At 45.5% G+C, this 22,354-nt stretch overlaps 1 protein-coding gene across 5 annotated transcripts in view; it reads left to right on the top strand.

The window, feature by feature from the left end:
• SYCP1 (synaptonemal complex protein 1) overlaps positions 1-22,354 on the top strand; it is a 108,047-nt gene that overhangs the window by 24,965 nt on the left and 60,728 nt on the right. For 3 of the 5 annotated variants that reach the window (XM_075910539.2, XM_075910534.2, XM_075910535.2), the window contains exons 9-15: positions 3,402-3,475; positions 4,838-4,946; positions 6,384-6,478; positions 6,634-6,818; positions 7,801-7,868; positions 9,939-10,000; positions 11,264-11,380. In XM_075910539.2, the coding sequence (XP_075766654.1) occupies positions 3,402-3,475; positions 4,838-4,946; positions 6,384-6,478; positions 6,634-6,818; positions 7,801-7,868; positions 9,939-10,000; positions 11,264-11,380 (710 nt within the window). The remainder of the gene's footprint in view (positions 1-3,401; positions 3,476-4,837; positions 4,947-6,383; positions 6,479-6,633; positions 6,819-7,800; positions 7,869-9,938; positions 10,001-11,263; positions 11,381-22,354) is intronic. The other 2 variants (XM_075910538.2, XM_089773713.1) reach the window with 1 other exon arrangement.

Here is a 22,354-nt window from a genome sequence, read left to right as displayed (position 1 = left end):
CTCTCGTCTAGGAGCCAGGCCTGCTGCCAGCCACTTCTGTACCAGGACAGGCAGGTAGTGTGCTTTAGCACTTCCACTTATCCCCTGATACCACTGTAGCAACAAGACCCAGTGCCTGACTTTCTATGACCCAGTACAAAGTTGTGACCCGTAGTTTGAAAACCACTTTTTTAGTGGGAGTAGATTTGGAACCTTTATATGTGTAATACTCTAAAAGCTTGAAAAATAACATTTATTCACTAGAGAGAGAGAGTGCATGAGATAATATCTTTTATTCTGTTGATGAGAGAGAGAAGCTTTCAAACCACACAGAAATCCTCTTTAGGTCTGTACTTGTGGGCTGCATCTAGACTGGAAAGAACTTGACACTGGCTGCTTAAATTTGCGCAAGCACACTGATGATCTAATGTAAGAGTATTTGCGCAAGAACACTGACAATATGATGCTCCTGCTTGGGAAAAAGCCCTCTTGCGCAAATGTTTTTGTGCAAGAGGACCAGTATAGACAGGTAAAAACTGTTTTGCGCAAAAAAGCCCAGATGGCAAAAAAGGCGATCGGGGCTTTCTTGCACAAAACCGCGTCTAGATTGGCACGGACGCTTTTCCGCAAAAAGTGCTTTTGCGCAAAAGCATCCGTGCCAATCTAGACGCTCTTTTCTGCAAATGCTTTTAAAGGAAAAACTTTTCCGTTAAAAGCATTTGCAGAAAATCATGCCAGTCTAGATGCAGCCGTGGAGTCTGAGTTAAATAACATCAGTGATGGATTGTTTAGCTTAAGAAGTTAGAACACATATCAAGGGACCATGGAAGATAAAATGGTCTGTTAATACCCTCCCCCCAATCATTGAGGGATAGGGGCTAAGTAAGTTACAGATGGTTGTATTAGGCCATAAATCTGATGTCTCTGTTCAGTCCATGAATTTTGGTATCTGGCAACTAGAGATGTTAAAATGTGTTTATTTAGGTAAATGTATAACTGCTGAAAACTTCTCAGGTAGCTCCCTGGGAGTTGGTATGTAGGGAGCCGGCTTTTAAACCAGTTCCCTGGGTAGATAGGCTCCTGCGTAACTATCCTCCCCCCCCACACTGCTGCTTCTGTATCAGAAGCAGTAGTTGGGGAGCAGCCAGGCAGCTCCCAGCTTAAAAGCTGGCTTCCCACGTGTACCAGCTCCTGCCTGCCTCCCCATGCTGCTGCCTCTGAGGCAGCAGGTGGTAGATTGCACATAACCATGAAAGTTGACAGATAACAAATCTTGTGGATAAGGGAGAAGCAGTGGATGTGGTATACCTAGACTTTAGTAAGGTGTTTGATATGGTCTTGCATGATATTCTTATCAATAAACTAGGCAAATACAACTTAGGCTACTATAAGGTGGGTGCATAACTGGGTGGATAACCGTATTCAGAGAGTAGTTATTAATGGTTCACAATCCTGCTGGAAAGGCATAACAAGTGGGGTTCTGCAGGGGTCTGTTTTGGGACTGGCTCTGTTCAATATCTTCATCAACGATTTAGATATTGGCATAGAAAGTACGCTTATTAAGTTTGCAGATGAAACCAAGCTGGGAGGGGTTGTGACTGCTGCTTTGGAGGATAGGGTCATAATTGAAATGATCTGGACAAATTGGAGAAATGGTCTGAGGTAAACAGGATGAAGTTTAACAAAAACAAATGCAAAGTGCTCCACATAGGAAGGAACAATCAGTTTCACACATACAGAATGGGAAGCGACTGTCTAGGAAGGAGTACGGCAGAAAGGGATCTAGGAGTTACAGTGAACCACAAGCTGAATATGAGTCAGCAGTGTGATGCTGTTGCAAAAAAAGCAAACATGATTCTGGGATGCATTAACAGGTGTGTTGTGAGCAAGACACGAGAAGTCATTCTTCCGCTCTACTCTGTGCTGGTTAGGCCTCAGTTGGAGTATTGTGTCCATTCTGGGTACCACATTTCAAGGATATGGAAAAATTGGAGAGGGTCCAGAGAAGAGCAACAAGAATGATTAAAGGTCTAGAGAACATGACCTATGAAGAAAGGCTGAAAGAATTGGGTTTGTTTAGTTTAGAAAAGAGAAGACTGAGAGGGGACATGATAGCAGTTTTCAGGTATCTAAAAGGGTGTCATAAGAAGGAGGGAGAAAACGTGTTCATCTTGGCCTCTGAGGATAGAACAAGAAGCAATGGGCTTAAAGTGCAGCATGGGAGGTTTAGGTTTGACATTAGGAAAAAGTTCCTAACTGTCAGGATAGTCAACCACTGGAATAAATTGCCCAGGGAGGTTGTGGAATCTCCATCTCTGGAGATATTTAAGAGTAGGTTAGATAAATGTCTATCAGGGATGGTCGATAGTATTTGGTCCTGCCATGAGGACAGGGAACGGGACTCGATGACCTCTTGAGGTCCCTTCCAGTCCTAGTATTCTATGATTCTATGAGCCCAGGCTCATCTGTTAACCATGTGCACTTTCATATCCCTACTAGCAACATTGTGAATTTAAGCTCTGAGGTTTGTCTTTTGAAGGTATTATGCAGGTTTCTGTTGAGGATGAGGACTGATAGGTTAGATACAAACTGATTGCTTTGTGAACAGCTTTCACCTAGAAGTTCTAGCCAAACATTTGTCAGGAATAGTCTAGAACAGATAATACTTAATCCTGCTATGAATGAAGGGGGCTGGACTAGATGACTTTTCAAGGTCCTTTCCTGTTCTGTGATATGGTATTTTATCATTTTTCTGAGAATCCATTTGAGAGCATAATGATTGTCTCTCTTCACCCACATAGTTGTTGTTGGGACATTTAGCTCTCTTCAGGTTAGGAAAATGCACTATGTAGTTCTAAAAATCGTCTTTCTCTCACCAACAGCAGTTAGGCCAACAAAAGATAATATCGTGGGACCAACATGGCTACAGCAACACTGCATTCATTTATTTTCCTGTTAGATGTATCCTTGTTTTACTTCAATTTTAGGGGGTTTGTATTAGCACCTGTTATCATAAATATCATATGAACACTGTTATTCTTATGGAGCCCAGACCAAAATGGCACTGCTTATTTTTTGTAATTGCCTTCCTGGTATGTGATGGAGGAGAACTGGTTTATGCCAGCAATAATTTGGCTCATTATTTACTTATTTATACTATTAAGTGCCTAGTCTTGCATTATTTCTATATGTGGTAATCTCATTGCTTCCCATCTTACATAATATTGGAATAAGTGTGAAGAAATATTGCAAAAAATCTTCTCTATGAATAGTTCATTGCTTCAAATATAACCTTGGCAGTAAATCTATTTTTTAAAAAAAGCTATATGAATATACATACATTTTAAAATGACAGTTGCATTTAATTTTTTGGAATGTATTTAGTTTAAGTATTAAGAATTTACATTATTTTATTTCTGAAGTAAAAGAAGCAGCAGAAAAAGTAGAACAGCTTGAAAAGGAATACAAAATGGAAATAAGTGTCAAGGAAAAGCAGGTTTGTTTAATGTAATCTCAAATTTATATATTTTTATTTGGAAGTACAATTCTCATTATGTGGAGCAAAAATGTCGACTAATTTTGACTGATTTCTGTTGTTTCTGACTAATTTAGTTGTAGTGCAGAAAAACCAAAATAGTTCTTTAGAAGGTGCTTTGTTGTCTGTAAAAGATTTTGTACTTTTTGAAGGATGAAAAATTATCAGTGATATTTAAATTGTGTTCTTATTGCTTTGCATTATTTGAATTAAAATGTTAATGGGAGTTATATGCCATTATTATTTGTCCCAACAAATACCATAAAAGAAACACTAAGTTCTGACAGTCCTCATATTTGAGTAATGTTCATTTCACATGTTCTGGTGAAGAAGAGATGGGGAAGGACAATGATGCTGATGCTGGGAAAAAGGATCAAGAAACAAATTAGACGAGAGCTTGATTAGAGCAGGAGTCACCAACTTATCGATCGCGATTGACTGGTTGATCCTAGAGCTTCAGCCAGTTGATCGTGCTCTCCGGACCATTGAAGTCCAGGACTGCAGCAAACTTGTCTCTGTGTTCCTGTTGGGGTGAAGGGGACAGCAACTTTCTGCAAGCTGTCTGTTCCCATAACTCCCATAATGAGAGCTGTTAAGACAGTGCTGGGGGGCAGAGCACAGAGACAAGCTGTTCCCCTTCTCCAAGGAGCACAGAGACAAACTTGGACCTTGCAGTCAGCCTCTCCGAACCCTGATGCACTGCCAGTCAGGAGCTGTTTGTGCTGAGTGTCTACATTTTGTGCCCCCTCCTGCACCCTTGACCCAGCCCTGACCGCCCTCTGAGCCAAGACCCACACCTATACCCCAAAAGTGTGCTTCAATCTAGAGTCCCCTTCCAGAGTCAGCGCCTCCTTTTCACCTCATCCTACACCTCAACAGTGCCTCAGCCTGGAGCCCCCTCCCAGAGCCTCTTGCGGTAAGCCCACTCACAGAGCTTGCACCCCTCACTCCTTTCTTTTCGCAAAGAAGTAGAGGCCATGTTCAAAGGATCCCACCTGCGGGTCATGTGTTGAATCCCACGCAAACCCAAACTTCACCATGGGCCACAAACAAATAGGCCGCAGGCCGCATGCGGCCCATGGGCCACGTGTAGAGTAGCCCTGATCTACACCTCCATTGTGTTGGAACTCACACTCTAGTTTTGGCAGCTCTCCTGCCTCCAGATTGCTGTTCCTTCTATTTTGGACATTTAGTTAATGCCTCCCTATTTTTTCTTGAGCAGTATTCATTTTTCAACAATTATTCAATGGAAAATAATATAAAGTTAGTAGACTTTTCTAGATCTTGTTATTTATGTATTGTAATAGCTCTTTACTTCATTAGCTATCAATTCTGACTGTGCAAAGTGGTGAAAAAGATAATAAAATAAGAGACACCAAGCTTCAGTTGCAGGAATCAAGGGATAAGATTATTGATTTAGAAGAAGCAACAAGTAAGAATTTTAATTGCTATATTCCAAATAGCATTATTTGTAATAGGGAGAGAGAAAAGCTAGACTGCTCGTGGTGGTGGTGTTGTATTGCTGGGTACTGGTGGAATTTTGGGACTTATAGATCACTTTCTTCTTTTTGAAGCAGAAATTGGCTGATGTGGAATTGGGTATTTAGTTATGTGATTTGTTTACAAAATATGCACAAGTGCTATTTCCTTGAATGCAGTTGGTAACACATCAGATAAGCAGCTATCTTTTTGTAGAAACTTCCAGTAAAGTATCCTATTCCAGTCCTAAGCAACAGTTTTCTTGCCCCCCGACTCACCTTTTGGGGATCTCATTACAAAAGAACCCAGCTGCTTTTAAATGTATCCTGTGTCATTTTCCCCCCACGGGTGCCATTTGGGGGTGGGGAGCAGGTTCCACCTGCATATACTGGAATGCTGCTTGCTCTTCTTCCCCTTCTTTGATCATGGAGCAAGGAGAGAGTACACAGCTTGCATCACAAACTCTTCTGCCCTCATCCCCACCAGCTGGGAGTGAGAGGAATATATTATTGTAAGGGAAGGAGAAGAGCAAGCATCGTCCCAGTAGGCAGTGTTGTAGCCTCTCTGCCCTCCTGAAATAGCGCCTGTATCCCCTCCCCTGGCCTCGTCACTTTATACTTGTGAAATCCTTAGTTGAACAATACTCACTGACACTATGTGGTCTGGAAAATTGAGCCTTGGCATTGTTCGTCTGCTTCTCAGTGCTAAGGAATCTCAAAGCTGTAACTACCTGACTGGTGCTTTAATTCACAGTCTCTTTAACCAGGGTCTGGTGCTTATAGATCAGTGACACTCTAATGGACAAACCATTAACCATAATGATATGTTCAAACTTTAATCTCTAGGACCAGGTCTACAATTGTTTATTATTATTGAGAGCCCCAGGTTATGGATGAGTACCTTGTGCTATGGTGCTGTACAAATAGAAGAAAAGATAATACCTGCCCCTAAAAGTTCATCATCTAAATAGAAAACAAGAGACAGCAAATGGATATAGACAGACTAATGAGAAAACAAGAAGATTGAGACACCAATAAAATCATATAATTTCTGGACCACTTGTAAAAATGTGGGGAGGCTTGTAAGGTGTTGGGTTTTTTTTAAAAGTGTTTTTGTACCAGACTGTGCCTAGCTAGGATAGATACATTTAATTAAATGTTATAAATAAAATATATATTAAGTACTCAATGTATTTTATATTTATATAATGAAAAGTTGTATGTATGCAGTGCTGTCTCATGTCTCTCTTCTAAATAGTTGAGAGAGATCCATTATTTAACTGGAGTATATTGTACAAATTATTATAGAGTAGTACAGTCAAATATCATGTTTAGTGCATGACAGTTTTGAAATATTAGTGTATATCTCATCTGTAATAATTGTCATTTAGAACAACAAAAAGAATTGTTAAAAGAATCACAGAACAAACAGAAACATTTGATGGGAGAACTGGAAGAAGCTAAAGTTTTGTTGCAAAAAACAGAGGTATGACTGGCTCTATTTTTTTAAACAAATCAAAATACAGTATAAGGTAAATGAATAGTGTGTGCAAGCAATTATCAGTGCTTTTCCATCTAAACCCTGAATTGTAGTTGCTTGCTACAACATATTTACAATAAATTTTATTTATTTCTATTTAGACTGCTCAGAAGAGTTTAGAAACTGAATTACGGACTGCAATGAAAACCTTAATTGAAGTCACTGGAGAAAAAGAAGCACAAATGGAGGAACTTACAGAAACCAGGGCTTTGCATGCATCAGTTGTTGAAGAATTTGAAACTGCCAATTCTAATTTGAAAGAGTTGCTGAAAGAAGAACAAAATAGGTTAAAGTTTTTACTTTTAGAGTGAAAGGATGTTCTTGTGATTTAAGGCACTTGAGTCCTCAGCTCTTCAGTAGAGCTTCCTGTGTGTGACCTCGAGTAAAGAAGTTAATCTCTGTGCCTCAGTTTTTTACTTGTAAAATATCACCTGTAATCTCTCAGATCATGTTTCTTGTCTGAATTGGTAGCTTTTTAGGACTGGTACTTTCTCTTACTGTGTGTATGTTGTGTTTAGCACAATGTGGCTGTATTCTCAGTTGGGACCTGTAGGCAATACCATAATATAAGCATTTTATAATAATGTAGTGATCTGAACATTCAGTAAGCATACAATAGTATTATAATTTAGTGCTACTTACTGTTCTTTCATTTCATTTATCATAGTTAAAACTTTTTTTGCATGAAGTAATTGGTAATCAAAATTCATCTCAGTAAAACTAGAATTCGACCTGTAAAGTGAGTATTGTATTGAATTCTTGTAAATAGAGTTTTTTTAAGAGCCTGACTGCATTGCACTATAATGTCATAACACTAGTAGAAGTTTTGAGAAGTTCAGGCAACATGAGGCTAACACTAGCTTTCAGGTAAACTGGTGTAAATCTGAAATAACTACACTGATTTTTCTATGGTGACTCCAGATCCATAGTGTTCTAGTTAGGGGTGAAATCTGGTCATGATTTTTTTAAGGGGAAAAAAATATAGCATTTTTAAAAAATATATATATTCTGGGAACTTATCTTTTTATCATTTTATTTTAACTCCCTTATTATCCTGCTATTCAAGCAACACATTGATGGAATGCTTGTTACTTACATTTCTCACAGCTTACTCGAGTGTATGCATAATATATTTACCTGTTTGCTTGTTAGCCGGCAGATAGACATATTGTATTTCCAATAGTAATATGATTGACTTTCTTTAGATTTTTCTAGTTTGTTATATCTGACATTGGAAAATACTGTTTTCTAATTATGCTTTTCAATAGACTGAAGAAACTCGAAGAAGAGTCAGAATTACTTGTCTCAGAGCTCCAAAATAAATCTCTTGAACTGGGTAAGATTTGCTGAAAAAGGAGTAAGTTGTTTTGCAAGGGCTGGTTACAGGTAAAAATATCAGTATTAGTTCTCTGAAGGTGGTTGTTATCCATATAATACCCACTGCAGTGTCTTATACTTAGGTTTATAATATCAGTGTGTAATGTTGATGAGTCTTTTAGACTGCTCTAAATTATACTGAGGACCACTTCCAGGACTGAGGAAGTGGAAAGATGGCTTCGTAAGCTACCTTTTCTCCCTTTTCCCAGATCCCTTGCCAAGCAGAATGTAAATTGATCAGGAATGCTCGCTCTAAGAGTTTTATTATTTTTATAGTCTTATTATTATATTCATAATTGTACCACCTATCCTTTATGCAAAAATACTTCATCAAAAAGGTATTTTGTGAACTGTTGACTTGAATATTAGCATTCATTATTTGTGATATGTGATTGATGACTAAAAATCAGCATTGTTGGATTACTCTGACTTAATATCTACAACTTTTGTTAAACAGGAGGAGGGGGAATCAGTGAGCTTTTAGGATAGCCTTGTGAACACTTGTGGTCAAAATCTTTGTGCAAGCAGACATTTACAGAAGTATTCTGAAGCTAGCCTTGTCTGTGAATTCTCACAAATAATAATTCACTTAGTTTTCCAAAACCACATTGTCACATGGCTATGGGGATGACACTGTCCTGGGAGGAATGGCCCACTTCACCCCTATTGCACTTATCCCTGCCTTTTTTATTTCCCCCAGCCGGTGCCTCTATTCTCACCCTGGAGTCTGTTCTCTCTGCCTTCAAGCCCCAGGGTCTAACCTATATCTCACCCCTACTGATAGGAAAGTCCTGTCCATTAGTCCCACAAAGTGACCCAAGGATCAGAGTCTGAATTTCGCCCCCTTTTGGCAGGGTAGTGCAGTTCAATGCTCTTGAAATGACTCAAGGGTCAAAATTTATAGCTCACCCCCTTTTTGTCTGAGCAGTTCAGTTTAATAGTCCCAAAGTAACCCCAAGGTAGAAGTCTGTTGAAGTCAGTAGATATGGGAAAGGTTTACATCCCCTGGCAGGGAGATCCAGGCCCTCCCACTCCACTGGACCCTTGCTCAGAGGCCTGTTAGTGGCTTGCTCTCACCACTGCGTCAGTGGGGAAATCCAAACTACAACATGCTGACTCCTTGACAGGAGCCCACTCACCTGGTGGCTGTCGCCACTCCTGGGCTGCTTCCTGCTTCCCTGGTCTCAGGTCACTGGTGAGTCTCTGTTTTGTCACCTCTCTCTGCATTCTGACTACTTCCCCTTATTTCTGAATCCAGCACGGTCCCTAGAGTTGTCCAGTCTCCAGCCTGTGTGGTAGTGTCCTGGCCTTTAGATAGTTGATGGAGCTGGCTCAGCATGTCCTCTTCCTCCAGCTGCCAGCCCCAACTGAGTTCAGCTGATCCCTCTGATAGTAGTGCAGCCTGAGCATGCCCAGTAAGATACAGGGATGTGGCCTCCTCTGCTTTCAGAGCTGAGTTAACCCCCTCCTGCTCAATGCGGATGGAATACGCCCCATCTCACACGATATATAGATATAAATAGGGTTAGATTAGGGTTATATAGATATAAGTAGGGTTGTGAATACCATTGAAGTGAATGATTTTATTTTTATTGAAATATATATATGTTCCCCAATACTTTTTGAGGTATTTGTCCCATTCAACTTTCAATTAAATCATGTTACTAAGATACAATTTAGAACAATTTATAGCTTTGAATTAAGATTTTGGATGTAGGCCAATATCACTTTTAACACCATAGAAAAAGATATTCAACTGTAATATGGAAATTAATTTTCATATATGACTTGAAATTAAACAATATATTTTATCCTGATTGAGCAAGATACTTAAGTACATGTTATAATTTTGAGTACATTCAGTGCCAGTGAAGTCAATAAAACTACTCATTTGTATAAAGTTAGGTACTTTACTGAACTGAGGCCTGAAAAGTTTTTTGGTGGGGGGAGGGAGGAGGCAAACAATGTCAATAATACATATCAAATTGTATCCATTTTGTATTTTATCTTTACACTGTATTTGCTGTAGAAGAGATGGCTAAATTAAAAAGTGACAAAGAAACACAACTTGAAGATCTGACAGAAGCTTTGGTAAGTAAATATAAATTGTCCTACATGCTAATAATATAGAAACATTTATTTTTCATTTGTTGTCCAAGACCCCTTAAAAGGCTTCCTAAAAACTCACATGAACCCTCTTCAATCTGTTGCTAACCTAATGCTAAATGTAACTTTGTAACTCATCATTTAGACTATTTTACGTGCCTTTTTTGATGTCTCTGAATTCTTCTGGTTCACCCTGGCTCTGGCTTTCCACAGATCTACCATCTGGGACCTTGTCTCTTATATTTGGTTTTGGTGTGTGGCTATGATATGAGCCTTGATGCCCTTTTTCATTTTCTTCTGCACTTCTACCTTTTTGCATGCCATCCTATGGATGGGATGACCTATTGGTATGCCAAGCATTCACTCTCTCTTCATTCAGATACCTTTCTAAATACTCATTGCAGACATCATGGAAGAAAACCCCTGCCCCGTTGAATTATTTTGAGATTACATTTGAAGCTGAAATTTGAAATGCGTTCCAGTAATAATTAAAAATAAATAAATTAATGCCACCTCATGGAATACCCACGGTGGACTGCTTTTTCTGTAACTTTTAGTCTGTAGAACTAGAAAGTAAGTTTTTTAGAGTGTCTATTTTGATGTTCCATATAGAGCGTTAAACTTCTGTAGCACTTCTTGTGTTAAACATAAAATTCACGAAAATCTAAATTAACAAACATCATGGAAGATATACATTCCAATTTGAGAGACACTCACACTAATATTATTTCTGATGAAGCTAATGTGCTACAAATAGGGTGTGGTTGCAGTGGTATGGCATGAGCAACTGGAGGGACTAACCTCTCTAACTACTTAACTGGTTTCTTGGATGTTTATATATTCCCCTACCCTCTATATTTAGCATGCTAGTGTAATCATAGCTAGCATGTGTATGCTTCCTCAAGCTGGCATTTAGACCTTCCAGCCTGAAGCATAGATATAATCTTTCCTTAAAGTTCTCATATCGGGTATCCTATATGATTTTCACATTTTTATAGATATGATATGAGGTTGCAGGAAATGTGTGATAGAGGCTTTCATGGTCCCCTTTGCATTCTGTGATCTGTGGGATTACTCAGGCATGGGACAGGAAGCACTTCCAGCATTGACATTGAATGGGGCAGGATAGGGAAGAGGGAGTAGTAGTGGGATTTTTTTGTTGTGTAAAAATTACTGAAAATAACCTATGTATTTAATTTTCTGAATTTACTGTAAGATATATTTAAAACATTTTCCTTTACTTTTTAGGAGAGGTCACTCAAATGTCAAAAAAATTTAGAGCAACAATTAGCGAGTGAACAATCAGAAAAAATTATTCTAATAAAAGAGAGAGAAATTAAGGATTCTGACCACTCAGATTTTCAGGTTGGATGATGTGGATTTTCTTGTTAATTATATATTTCATTTTATTTACATTATCTCTTGAGCAAGCTATTTCAGAAGTTATAGATTATTTGAACATTGCCTGTACATAGTTTCCCATTTATGATAATACACATCCCCAGTTCAGAGGCTGGCAAACTTTAGAAACCACTGCCTACTGGGGCCATGTACATGCCCCTTTATAGACAAAACCTTAAATGGTCTGAAGCTATAAAAAGAGCTCAGGGTCCCAGTTGCCACAGTTCCCTCATTGGTAGCTGTATGCTACAGCACTTGATTAGGTATAGAGGGTTCTTCCCACTTGGAACAGACTGAGGGGCCAAGTAGAGTGACCAGACTTCCCAATATTATTGGGGCCATCCTGATATTAGGGATTTTGTCTTGCATATACTACTATACTTCCACTTCCCTCTCAGACTTGTTATTATCAGGATTGGGGAACCTTTTTTGGATCAGGGGCCTGATAACCCACAGAAAAATCAGTCAGGTGCTGTGGGGAGACGGTGGGCAGGGAGGGAGAAATGTAGTGCTAATATGGGCTCCCCCAATGCTGGAGGAGGCCATAAGCTTTGGGAGCCAAGTCCCAGCAATCTAGGGGCCCCCAAGCCTTAGGTTCCCCATCCCTGTGCTTTATGATCACCATACAGCCAATTCCAGGTCCTGGAAATCTTAGATTCAGCCAGCACTGATCTGATTAAGCTCTCTATGCTATGCATTTGCCAGACTGCAGTGAGGGGATGCAAATGCCCATAGCACCTTAGGGTGGCATGGTGGTTAGTATTGCCTCTGGCTTTAGGCATGTGCTCCCGGTGTAGCTCTTGTGTCTGGCAACTCTTGGCATTTGGGATGCTATGGTCCAAATGCATAGCTCTTGAAACTAGGGCCATCTCCTGCAAGCCTACGCAACAGCTCTTGCTTGTTCCCTAGAATTCTGTGGAATCTTCTCTGTTTATCCCTTCAGGACCATGTGAGAGTGAAAGCCATCAGACAGATTTTGCACAGGATTCTAAACTACTGTTATTCTTAACAGCATGGGAGAGAGAGAGACATATTTAGATGAACAATAATAAATGCCTGCTTGTGTTTTCCTTGTCTCACTTTTGTTACCACTTTGAAGAGTTTTTTGGATTTGGGCAGAGTCCTCTGGGATGTCTTACAGCCTTTGTAGGTCAGATTTCTCTGATCTTGGCTGGTCCTACAGTTAAACTGGATCCTCTTTGTCCCCCCTCCATGAAGACATGCCCATTTCTTTCTTAGTGCTATCAGTTTCTTGTTTCTGTCTCAGTGAGCCTGTCACTCATATATTTCTCCAACAATATCTGCTTCCTTTGCGATTGGAGATTTTCCACTCCTCCCTCTCTGGAGAGAAGATGAAGGGATTGACTTCTCTCCGCCTATGCTAAGCTATTGGCTTAAAGTGTTTCTACCTTAATAGCCGACAATATAAGGTTTAATGATTGATTATTTCTCCTGGTCTGGCGAAGACTTACTTCAGTCCCTGTCAGAAAAAGGTAGATTCCACATCCTTGTTCCATGCTACAACAGTTTCATAAGAATAACTTCTTCAAGTAGTCCCTGTGGGTGCTCCATCTTAGGTGCGCCAGCAGTGCTGCGCCCACCAGTCAGAGATGGTTAGTAGCAGCCCCCCCCCGGCCGGCCGCACGCGCTACACTCTGGCGTGAGACACCCAGAGTGTGTAATGCACATGCGTGACCAGCTGGCTCCTCAGTTCTTCTCTGACCGCCGCCAGCTTCGGTCGCAGAGCAGCAGTCATCCTCACATTCAGCCTTCTCTGTCCTTTTAGATATTCAGCTAGCCTTAACTTCAACTAATAACCAGCTGAACTGATACTATTCATTTGAAAACAAACAAACAAACAAATCTCTGTCAGGTGGCATTCCTGCCGCCTCCTGTGGCTCTGCTTTGATAATGGCTGCTGTTCTTCAAGATATTACTCAGGTCATGCCCATCTCTTCTGGCTTTAAAAAGTATCTGGGCTGTGGTCTTTCTATAGCTGTAGTGGACAGGCACTCTCTGACTATGTCTATGCAGCTTCTCTCCTCCACAAAAGCCTACACAAATGAAGCGTGGATTAGCATATTGCAGCACTTCATTTGCAGAATCAATTAAGAGCCCTTTTTGCACAAAAACACCCTCTTGTGCAAAGACCGTTCTTCCTGAAAAAATGAAAAAAAAGTGCAAAAACGACTCCTAATGAATTATGCAAATGAGGCACTGTAATATGCTAATCCACGCTTTGTTTGCATAAATTTTTGCGGAAGAGGGAAGATATGTAGATGTAATCTCTGTGTCTGCTGTCTGGGACAAGACCACAATACAGAGCACTGTCAGGAAGGACTGCAAAAAACTGACTAAGCACACAAGGAGAGCCAGGCAGCTACAGCTCCATGTGTTGCAGATGGAGACAGCACTGAAACCTCCTTCAGATGCTTCCCTAAACTCTCCTTTCAGGCATAGCCCACCAGGGGCAGAGGTGTGTGAGAGGGCTATTCCAACTAAAAGACTGAGCACCAAACTGAAATCTCCCTCAGTGAGGAAGAGGTCTTATACTTTCTCCGAGTCTACATCCACAGTGAGGAAATTGACAAATTCAAGGCTTGACACTACTGGCCCTACACCATCAAGGAGGGCAGTTAAGAGTTCAAGTCCTGGCTCCCAGAAAAGTTGCAACTACAAACAGGGATCTTGTCCCTTCTCACACAGCCATGCAGCAGGGCTGATGCATAATGCCGTCACTCTGGCACCGGCTAAAATGGTGGCAGAAAAAAAGTGGGCACCGAACTGTGGTGGCACCATCAGTGGCATACACGCTGCCCGCTGAGCAGCTGGCACGGACCAAGTGCTCAAAAGCGCCTGGCATGCTGCCAACATGGACTCCCCACAGTGCTGTACCGCCAGTGGCCCCACATCCTGTGTTTCCACAGTTAGCCACAGCGGTGGAGCTGTCTAAAGCTTCAGTGCCAGGAATCCTGCTTTTTGGCATCGATGGCACCCCAGCTAGTTCTAAGTCCTCATTTTCTGGTACTCCTGGGGCTTTATCACCATGGTTCAGTGACTCTGAGGAACAAGAGTTACCTCAACCTCCTCTGCCTAAGACCTCCTTACTGAAACTGGTACACCCCCAGCAATGGCAGCAGCATTGGGGACCACCATTCAAGCCACTAAGTTGGCCATATTGTGATCCATGGGCTATATTCAGACAACAGCCTGTTCCCTGAGTGGGGCATCATTACTATACATCTGTCAAACCTCCTAGCTTACACTCATGGACAGGTCTGAATGTGAAGACGACACGGAGACCACAGGGGTAGAACAGCCCTCACACTTCCCCTTACCTATACACTCTTGTCGATCCTCATCAGCAGAGATATTTACGCCCTCATTAATAATGGTGCAGGGGATGATTTTAAGTCCTTTCAGGACTTTTTAAAGAGGGTAGTTGACAAACAGGAAATATCCCTCTCCAATCCTCCAAATACACAGCATAAGCTAAGTAACATCCTTCACGCCTCAGCGCAAAGCAAATTCTCACTACTGATGAATGAGGTGTTGATGGATCCAGCTAAGCTCCTATGGAAAATGCCAGCGACAATCCCACCAACATCAAAGAGACTTGATAGAAAATATGTCACCCCACAGAGTGTGGAATTTCTTTTCAACCATCACCCTCCGCTTATAGTAGAAACTGCAAACCAAAGGGGTAAGCAGCAGGCCATACTGTCAACCCCTTATGATAAAGAATGGAAGAGGCTCGATGCCATGGGCAAGAGAGCATACTCCTCTGCCAGCCTTCAACTGCTAATCGACAACTATGTAATGCTTCTTTCCAAATATACACATCATAACTTTGATCAGTTGTCGACTTTTATTGAAATTCTACCAGACAACAAGAGAGAACAATACAAAGCTCTGATGAAGGAGGGATCTTTAATCTCTAGAACCGCGCTTCGGTCTGCCCTTGATTCTGCAGATACAGCCTCCAGATCTCTGGTATCTGCAGTGGTCTTAAGACGTGCATCCTGGCTCCAATTCTCATGCTTTCCTAAAGAAGTCCAGACCACAGTTGAAGACCTTCCCTTTGAGACATCCCGACTTCACAGACACCACGAATACCACTCTTCACTCTTTAAAAGACTCCCATGTCACTCTCCAAACGCTTGGCATCCAACCTCCTGCTAATAGGGGGAAGCAGAACAGACAATTTAACCACAGATACAAACAGACGCCTTTCAACCATACTGGGCAATATGATAACAAACGGCATTCAAGACAACCCAGACATAGACAGTCATCAGAACAACTCCTTATTCAGCAGGCTCCAGCACATCAATCATTTTGAAGCCTTGGTCAAGGGTTGGACAGCCCCCCCCACATTCAAGGCAGCAATCCAAGCCTTATACCGTATTTGGCTCCAGACTAGCAGCATTCTATTCTGCCTGGTGATCAATTACGACCGACAGATGGGCTCTTTGGGATAATCAGCATGGGCTACGTAATTTCCTTTAGCTCCAATTCCCACCCACAACCACCATCCCCGTCCCTCTTCAGGGACTCCTCTTATGAAATGGTGCTCATGCGAGAAGCACCTTGTCTCCTGCAGTTGGGGGCCATAGGAGAGGTACCCTTCAAGCACAGAGGACAAGGTTTTATTTCGATTATTTCCTCACAATAAAAAAAAAATGGGTTTGGAGACCTATACTAGATCGCAGGAGACTCAATCGGTACGCCCAATACCAATGATTCAAAATGGTAACTCTCGCCACAGTTATACTCGCCCTCGAGAAAGGAGATTGGCTGTCCACCCTTGACTTTCAGGATGCTTACTTCCACATTGAAATACACCCCTCACACAGATGCTTCCTCAGGTTCACAGTAGTGAACCAACATTTCCAATACAGAGTACTGCTCTTCTACCTATCGACTGCCCCAAGCGTATTCTCAAAGATGTTAGCAGTGGTCGCTGCCCACCTTAGAACAAGGGGAATCACCATCTTTCCCTACCTCGATGACTGCCTCATAAAGGGGAAAATTCCTTCACCATACGCAACAGGCACTGACATTTATCAGGGCACTTTTCAACAGGCTTGGGCTATGCATAAACCCAGTAAAATGTGTCAAGCACCCGACACAGACTCTAGACTTTATAGGAGCTGAGCACACCTGGACTGCAAAACAGCAATAGCTTCACTCCCACAGCTCAGATTCACAGCAATCCAATACCTGGTGCATCTGGCACAATTCAGCCCCTGTATAACCGCCAGACAGTGCCTGCACCTCCTCGATCACATGGCAACCGACACCTTCGTCGTGTCTTACACACACCTGCATATGAGACTGATGCACACTTGACTCAGGTCAGTGTACGGGCCACATGTTCACCTGTTCATCCAGAGTGTGATACTACAGATAAAGCAGGACGGAGCCAAAGTGATACTGCTGGCGCTAAGGTGGCAGAGACAGATTTGATATCCAGTTATATTACACGTGGTCAGGCATCCACCACATCGCTTCCGTCCTGTCCTGTCACTGCTCATGCAACAGAACGGAAGGATCCATCACTCTGCTATCCAGTGCCTTCACCTGCATGCATGGCTCCTTGCTGGATAACCATGACAGAGATCCACTGTCCTCTAGAAGTTCAAACCATTCTCACGAACCGTTGCAGACCTGCAACAAGCAAAATCTAGACTCAGAAGCGGCACCGTTTTACCAGGTGGTGTTCATCTAGATGTTACAATCCTGCTCAGATAGGAATCTCACTCATACTTACTTGCTTACTACATCTTCACAACTCAGGTCTATCTCTCAGTTCTTTTTCGAGTGGTTGCTCATGTCCATTCGAAGTAGGTGTGCGCGCCGCGTGCACCACGTCTTCCGGAGCATTTTCCCTAGCGGTACCCGTAGCGCCGGCGGGGCGTCCCCTGGAGTGGCGCCGCCATGGCAGGGCATAAGTACCCCTGCCGGCGCTGCCCCATCTCAGTTCCTTCTTACCGCCGTGTCGGTCGTTGGTGCGTGTCTCTCTCTCTCTACAGCTGTTAGGCTTAGATAGTTAATGGTTCCCATTTCTCACATTGTAAATAGTTGTGTAGTTAGGTTTTTTGTTTTTTGTTCCTTTCCCCCTTGGGGGTAAGGAATGCCAGAGCCGCAAGGCTTCAAGGCGTGCGCTGACTGTGGGAAGTTTATGCCCAGGGGCGACCCACACGACAGCTGCCTTAAGTGTCTGGGTGAGGCTCATTTGGCAATTGCCTGCAAAATCTGCAAGTCTTTCAAGCCTTGTACGAGGAAAGAAAGAGTTTCCCGCTTGAAGCTTCTCCTCATGGAGACGGCGCTTCAACCGGCACCGCCGGACCAGCCTGCGGTGCACAGCGCACCGGCCTCCACACGTGAGGCCACACACTGGCACTGGGCATCGACGTCAAGATCCCGGCACCGGTCTCACTCTCCACCATCTAAGAAGGTGAATAAGTCCCAGGGCAGGTCTCCGTCTAAGAAGTCGATGTCGGCTGGACACCGCACCGGCAGTTCACCGGTGTGTGTTTCCCCTCCGGTGCACCGTCGGCACCAAGGGGGTCTAGTGAGCTCTGGTCGCCTGCCCTCTCATCGCCCGTGTACACTGGACACCTTTGAAGCGGCGCAGGACCTAATAAGTCTTACAACCTCTCCGCCGTTGTCGGTTGACTCGGACGAGTCGAGGTCGCCCCCGGTGCAAGCTTGGAGGGCACCGCCGTCGCCCATGCATGGCCAGGGTCGGCATGCTACAGTGGCTTATGCATCGGGACCAATCCTGGTTGGGTCGGCTCCCGCTACTACTACGGCACCCTTCACGATGCCGAATCGTCATTCTCAGGGAGCGGAGAGCCATGGCAGGTTGTTGCTCTCCAAGTTGCCAGAGCCCCACTTGGCCGTACCGATGCCATACCCCCATAGCCCCTTCCAGGAGTTGGGTCCGTCTCCGTGCCGTCATCGGCACCGGCATCGACCCAGTGGTCTACCCTGGTACCAGGCCTGGGCACCCCAGTACCAGGCCTGGGCACCCCAGTAACGTCTCAGTCGGGCACGACTCAGTCGGCATCGAGCCTGAACACCTCAGTGCCGTACCTGCTGGCCACGCAATCGGCACCGGGCCTGAGCACCCCAGTGCCGCAGCTTCAGTCGGCGCAACTGGCACCGGGCCTGGGCCACCCCGGTGCCGCAGCTGCACGCGACGCACCCGGCACCGGGCCTAGGCACCCCGGTGCTGCAACTCCAGGCATCGCAACCGACACCGAGCCTGAGCACCTCGGTGCCGCAGTTACTGGCGATGCAGCCGGCACCGGGCCTAGGCACCCCAGTGCCACAGTTGACTGTTTCAGCGGAGTTTGCCGCAGTTATCAGCGGCCCTTACGGCACCGGGCATGGGTCCCCCGGTACCTCAGATGGCACGTCCTCACTGCGCCCATGCGGGCAAGCCGGAGTCGATGACCAAGTTTGCACCGCAATTCTCGTCAGCCCCCCCCTTGGCCTGAGTCCGATTACTCCTTGGATTTGGACGCGGTGTCGGTGCGGTCAGGGTCTTCGGGAGCTTCCTCGACCCACAGGTCCAGATCCAGGCACCGGAGGGGCCACAACCAGCAGATGTGGCCCCCTCATCCGCAGTGGCCCTTTTGGACTTCCTGGGCCTATAATCAGTGGCAGGGACAACCACCACTATCTATGGGGTCGGAGGCTTCGGGGCACCGTTCCCGCCCCTCTGTGTCCCTGTCTAGGGCGCCTCCCCTCCCCCCTTCGAGTGCCGCAACAAGATCCTGCGGCACCACAGCCACTGGTACCGGAGACAGGCCCTCCGGAAGCTCAGACCGTTCAACTGGCTCCGCAGTTGGTCACGACCACTCCCCTGTTGATTCAAGAGTCGTCGTCGTCATCCTCCCCCGATGAGGCACTGGCAGACCTAGCGCCCGGGCTACCATCAATGGATGCCAGAGCACATCAGGACCTCCTGCGGCGCATGGCTTCCAACCTGGCTGTCCCGGTTGAGCCCATAATTGAGGATACCTATCCAATGGTAGACATCCGCACTGAGGACACCCCTGCGCGCTTCGCTCTACCGCTCAATAAAACTGTTTCAAAAATTACTAATGCCCTGTGGCAAACGCCAGCAACTCTGACTCCTACCCAAAAAGGGGTAGAAAGGCGTTATTTCGTCCTGCAGTCGGGTCACGAATTTCTTTACTCCCAGCCCATCCCGGGATCATTGGTCGTACAGGCCACGGCCCAAAAAGAAAGGCTTCCCCAGCCCGGGCCTTCGCCGAAGGCAAGGGAGCCTAAGAAGCTGGATCGTTGGGCCGCAAGGCTCTGCAGCTCCGTATCGCAAACCAACAGGCGATGCTGAGCAGGTATGCTTTCAACACCTGGCAGGCGGTCGAAAAATTTAGAGACCGACTCCCGATGGAGGACCGCCAGGAGTTTGCAGCTATGGCTTTTGAGGGTGAAGTCATTACTCGAACTGCCCTCCAAGTGGCTTTGGACACCGTGGACTCGGCAGCCTGCACCATGGCGACGGGTGTCGTTATGCGCCATGGAGCGTGGCTCCACGTCTTGGGGATTCCCTCGGACGTGCAGCATACCATACAGGACTTGCCCTTTGAAGGGAAGGCCTTGTTTTCGGAGCACAGATTCCAGGCTCCATACCCTAAAGGACACTAGGTCAACTTTGAAGTCCTTAGGCATACATACGCCAGCCACGCAGCGGCAACAACTGCCGTATAGGCAGCAGGGTAGAGCGCAGCCCCAGGTCCCCCGTGGGGATTTCTGGAGGCGCCGCTCCCGGGCCTCCGGTGGAGGTGCCGGGGCGGCTGCGCACCCTCAAGGGCCTAGGGGTCGACGTCGTCACCCCAGGTCAGATTCCCAGAGGGCAGGCCCCCATGGCCCTTCCAATCAGGGCAAGCCTCAATTTTGACGGGGTGTTCGAGAGTCCTGTACCAGTCTGCCACCTTGGCCCCCCGTTTGGGGCCTGGCTTTCCTGTTTTGCCCAGGTATGGGCCCGAATAACATCAGATGCCTGGGTCCTGAACATTGTACATACGGGCTATTCGATCCCGTTCCTGGGCCCACCGCCTTCAAAACCCCCTACCCTGTCCCTAATAAGGGACACCCCTCACGAACACATCCTATCTCAGGAAGTGGGGGCACTCCTCGAAAAAGGAGCAATAGAAAGGGTTTCCCCGCATCTGCAGGGCAAGGGGTTCTACTCCCGTTATTTTGTCGTCCCAAAACCAAAAGGGGGAGTTCGTCCTATCCTGGACCTTCGATACTTAAACAAGGCGGTGGTAAAACACAAGTTCAGAATGGTGACTTTAGCCTCGGTCATCCCAGTGCTACAAATGGGCGACTGGTACGCGACTCTCGATCTAAAGGACGCCTACTTCCACGTGGCTATCAGGCGCGGTCACAGGAGGTTCCTCCGGTTTATGTGGGCCGTTATCATTTTCAGTTCATGGTACTCCCCTTTGGGTTATGTACTGCACCAAGGGTATTCACAAAATGTATGGCTGTGGTTGCCGCCTTTCTGCACAATCGAGGGGTACACGTGTTCCCGTACCTCGACGATTGGTTAATCCGAGGTCGCTCGTACGAGCAGGTAGAAACTCACGTATCACTCATAAGAGCTCTTTTTCCTAAGGTTAGGACTCATGATAAATGTCGAGAAGTCATCCCTGACCCCTTCCCAGAGCATAGAGTTTGTGGGAGTCCTCCTCGATGTGAAGGTGGCAAGAGCGTTCCTGCCCCACAGCAGGTTCCTCTCCATAGTGGAGCTGATTTCAGAACTAACCCGGTCCCCCATCACGACTCCTCGAGTCTGCTCCAGGATCCTGGGACATATGGCGGCATGCACTTACACAGTGTGACATGCCAGGATGAGGATGAGACCTCTGCAGGCGTGGTTGGCGAAGGTTTTCTGCCAGTCCAAGGGTCTATGGGACTCCATAGTATCAGTGCTTCCGCACATTCTGGACTCCCTACTCTGGTGGACCCAGGAATCCGTGGTGAGCAGCGGGGTTCCCTTCAACGCCCCTCCCCCCTCGCTGAGGCTAGTCACCAATGCGTCCAACCTGGGATGGGGTGCACACCTCGGGTGCCACAGAACTCAGGGCCTCTGGTCCCCTTCCGAACGGACCCTGCACATCAACGTCCAGGAACTGTGGGCGGTGAGGAGGGCCTGCGAAGCATTCCTGCCGAGGCTCTCCCACCGCTCCATCCTGGTACGTATGGACAACACTGCAGCAGTTTTCTACCTCAACAAGCAGGGTGGGGCGCATTCGCCACCCCTATGCAAGGAGGCCCTGCGTCTATGGCATCTGTGTGTCACCCACAATATCACGCCTCAGGCGGAGTACCTCCCCGGGTGCAAAAACCTACTTGCAGACACACTGAGCAGAACTTTTGGAGCCCACGAGTGGTCACTCAGGGACTCTGTCCTCAGCCAGGTTTTCCGCAGGTGGGGCTATCCCCACCTATATCTGTTTGCCTCAGCACACAATGCGAAGTGCAGGAACTACTGTTCCCTGCTGGGGCTGGGGGAATATTCCCTGGGGGATGCCCTGACGACCGTGTGGCCAAAGGGCATTCTCTATGCTTTTCCCCCATTTCCACTAGTTTCCAGGGTTTTGACCAGAGCGAGAACTTTCAGGTCCTCGATCATCCTCATAGCCCCCAGGTGGCCCAGGCAGTTCTGGTTCCCCATCCTGGTGGACATGCTGACCCAAGACCCTATGGCACTCCCTCCAGTTCGGGATCTGCTAACCCAACCTTGGGACAGGGGGGTAATGGTTCACCCGGATCTCCGGTCTCTTCATCTAATGGCCTGGTTTATCCGTGGTTGAACCAACCAGAAAGGGAATGTTCCCAACAGGTACAGACGGTGCTCCTTAGCAGCAGGAAGCCCTCTACTAGACGGTC

Source organism: Pelodiscus sinensis, chromosome 27, assembly GCF_052426305.1.
Source record: "Pelodiscus sinensis isolate ZL-2025 chromosome 27, ASM5242630v1, whole genome shotgun sequence".
NCBI lineage: Eukaryota > Metazoa > Chordata > Testudines > Trionychidae > Pelodiscus > Pelodiscus sinensis.
Note: the sequence above shows the minus strand (reverse complement) of the source record. Positions and strands in the feature narration are given on the sequence as shown.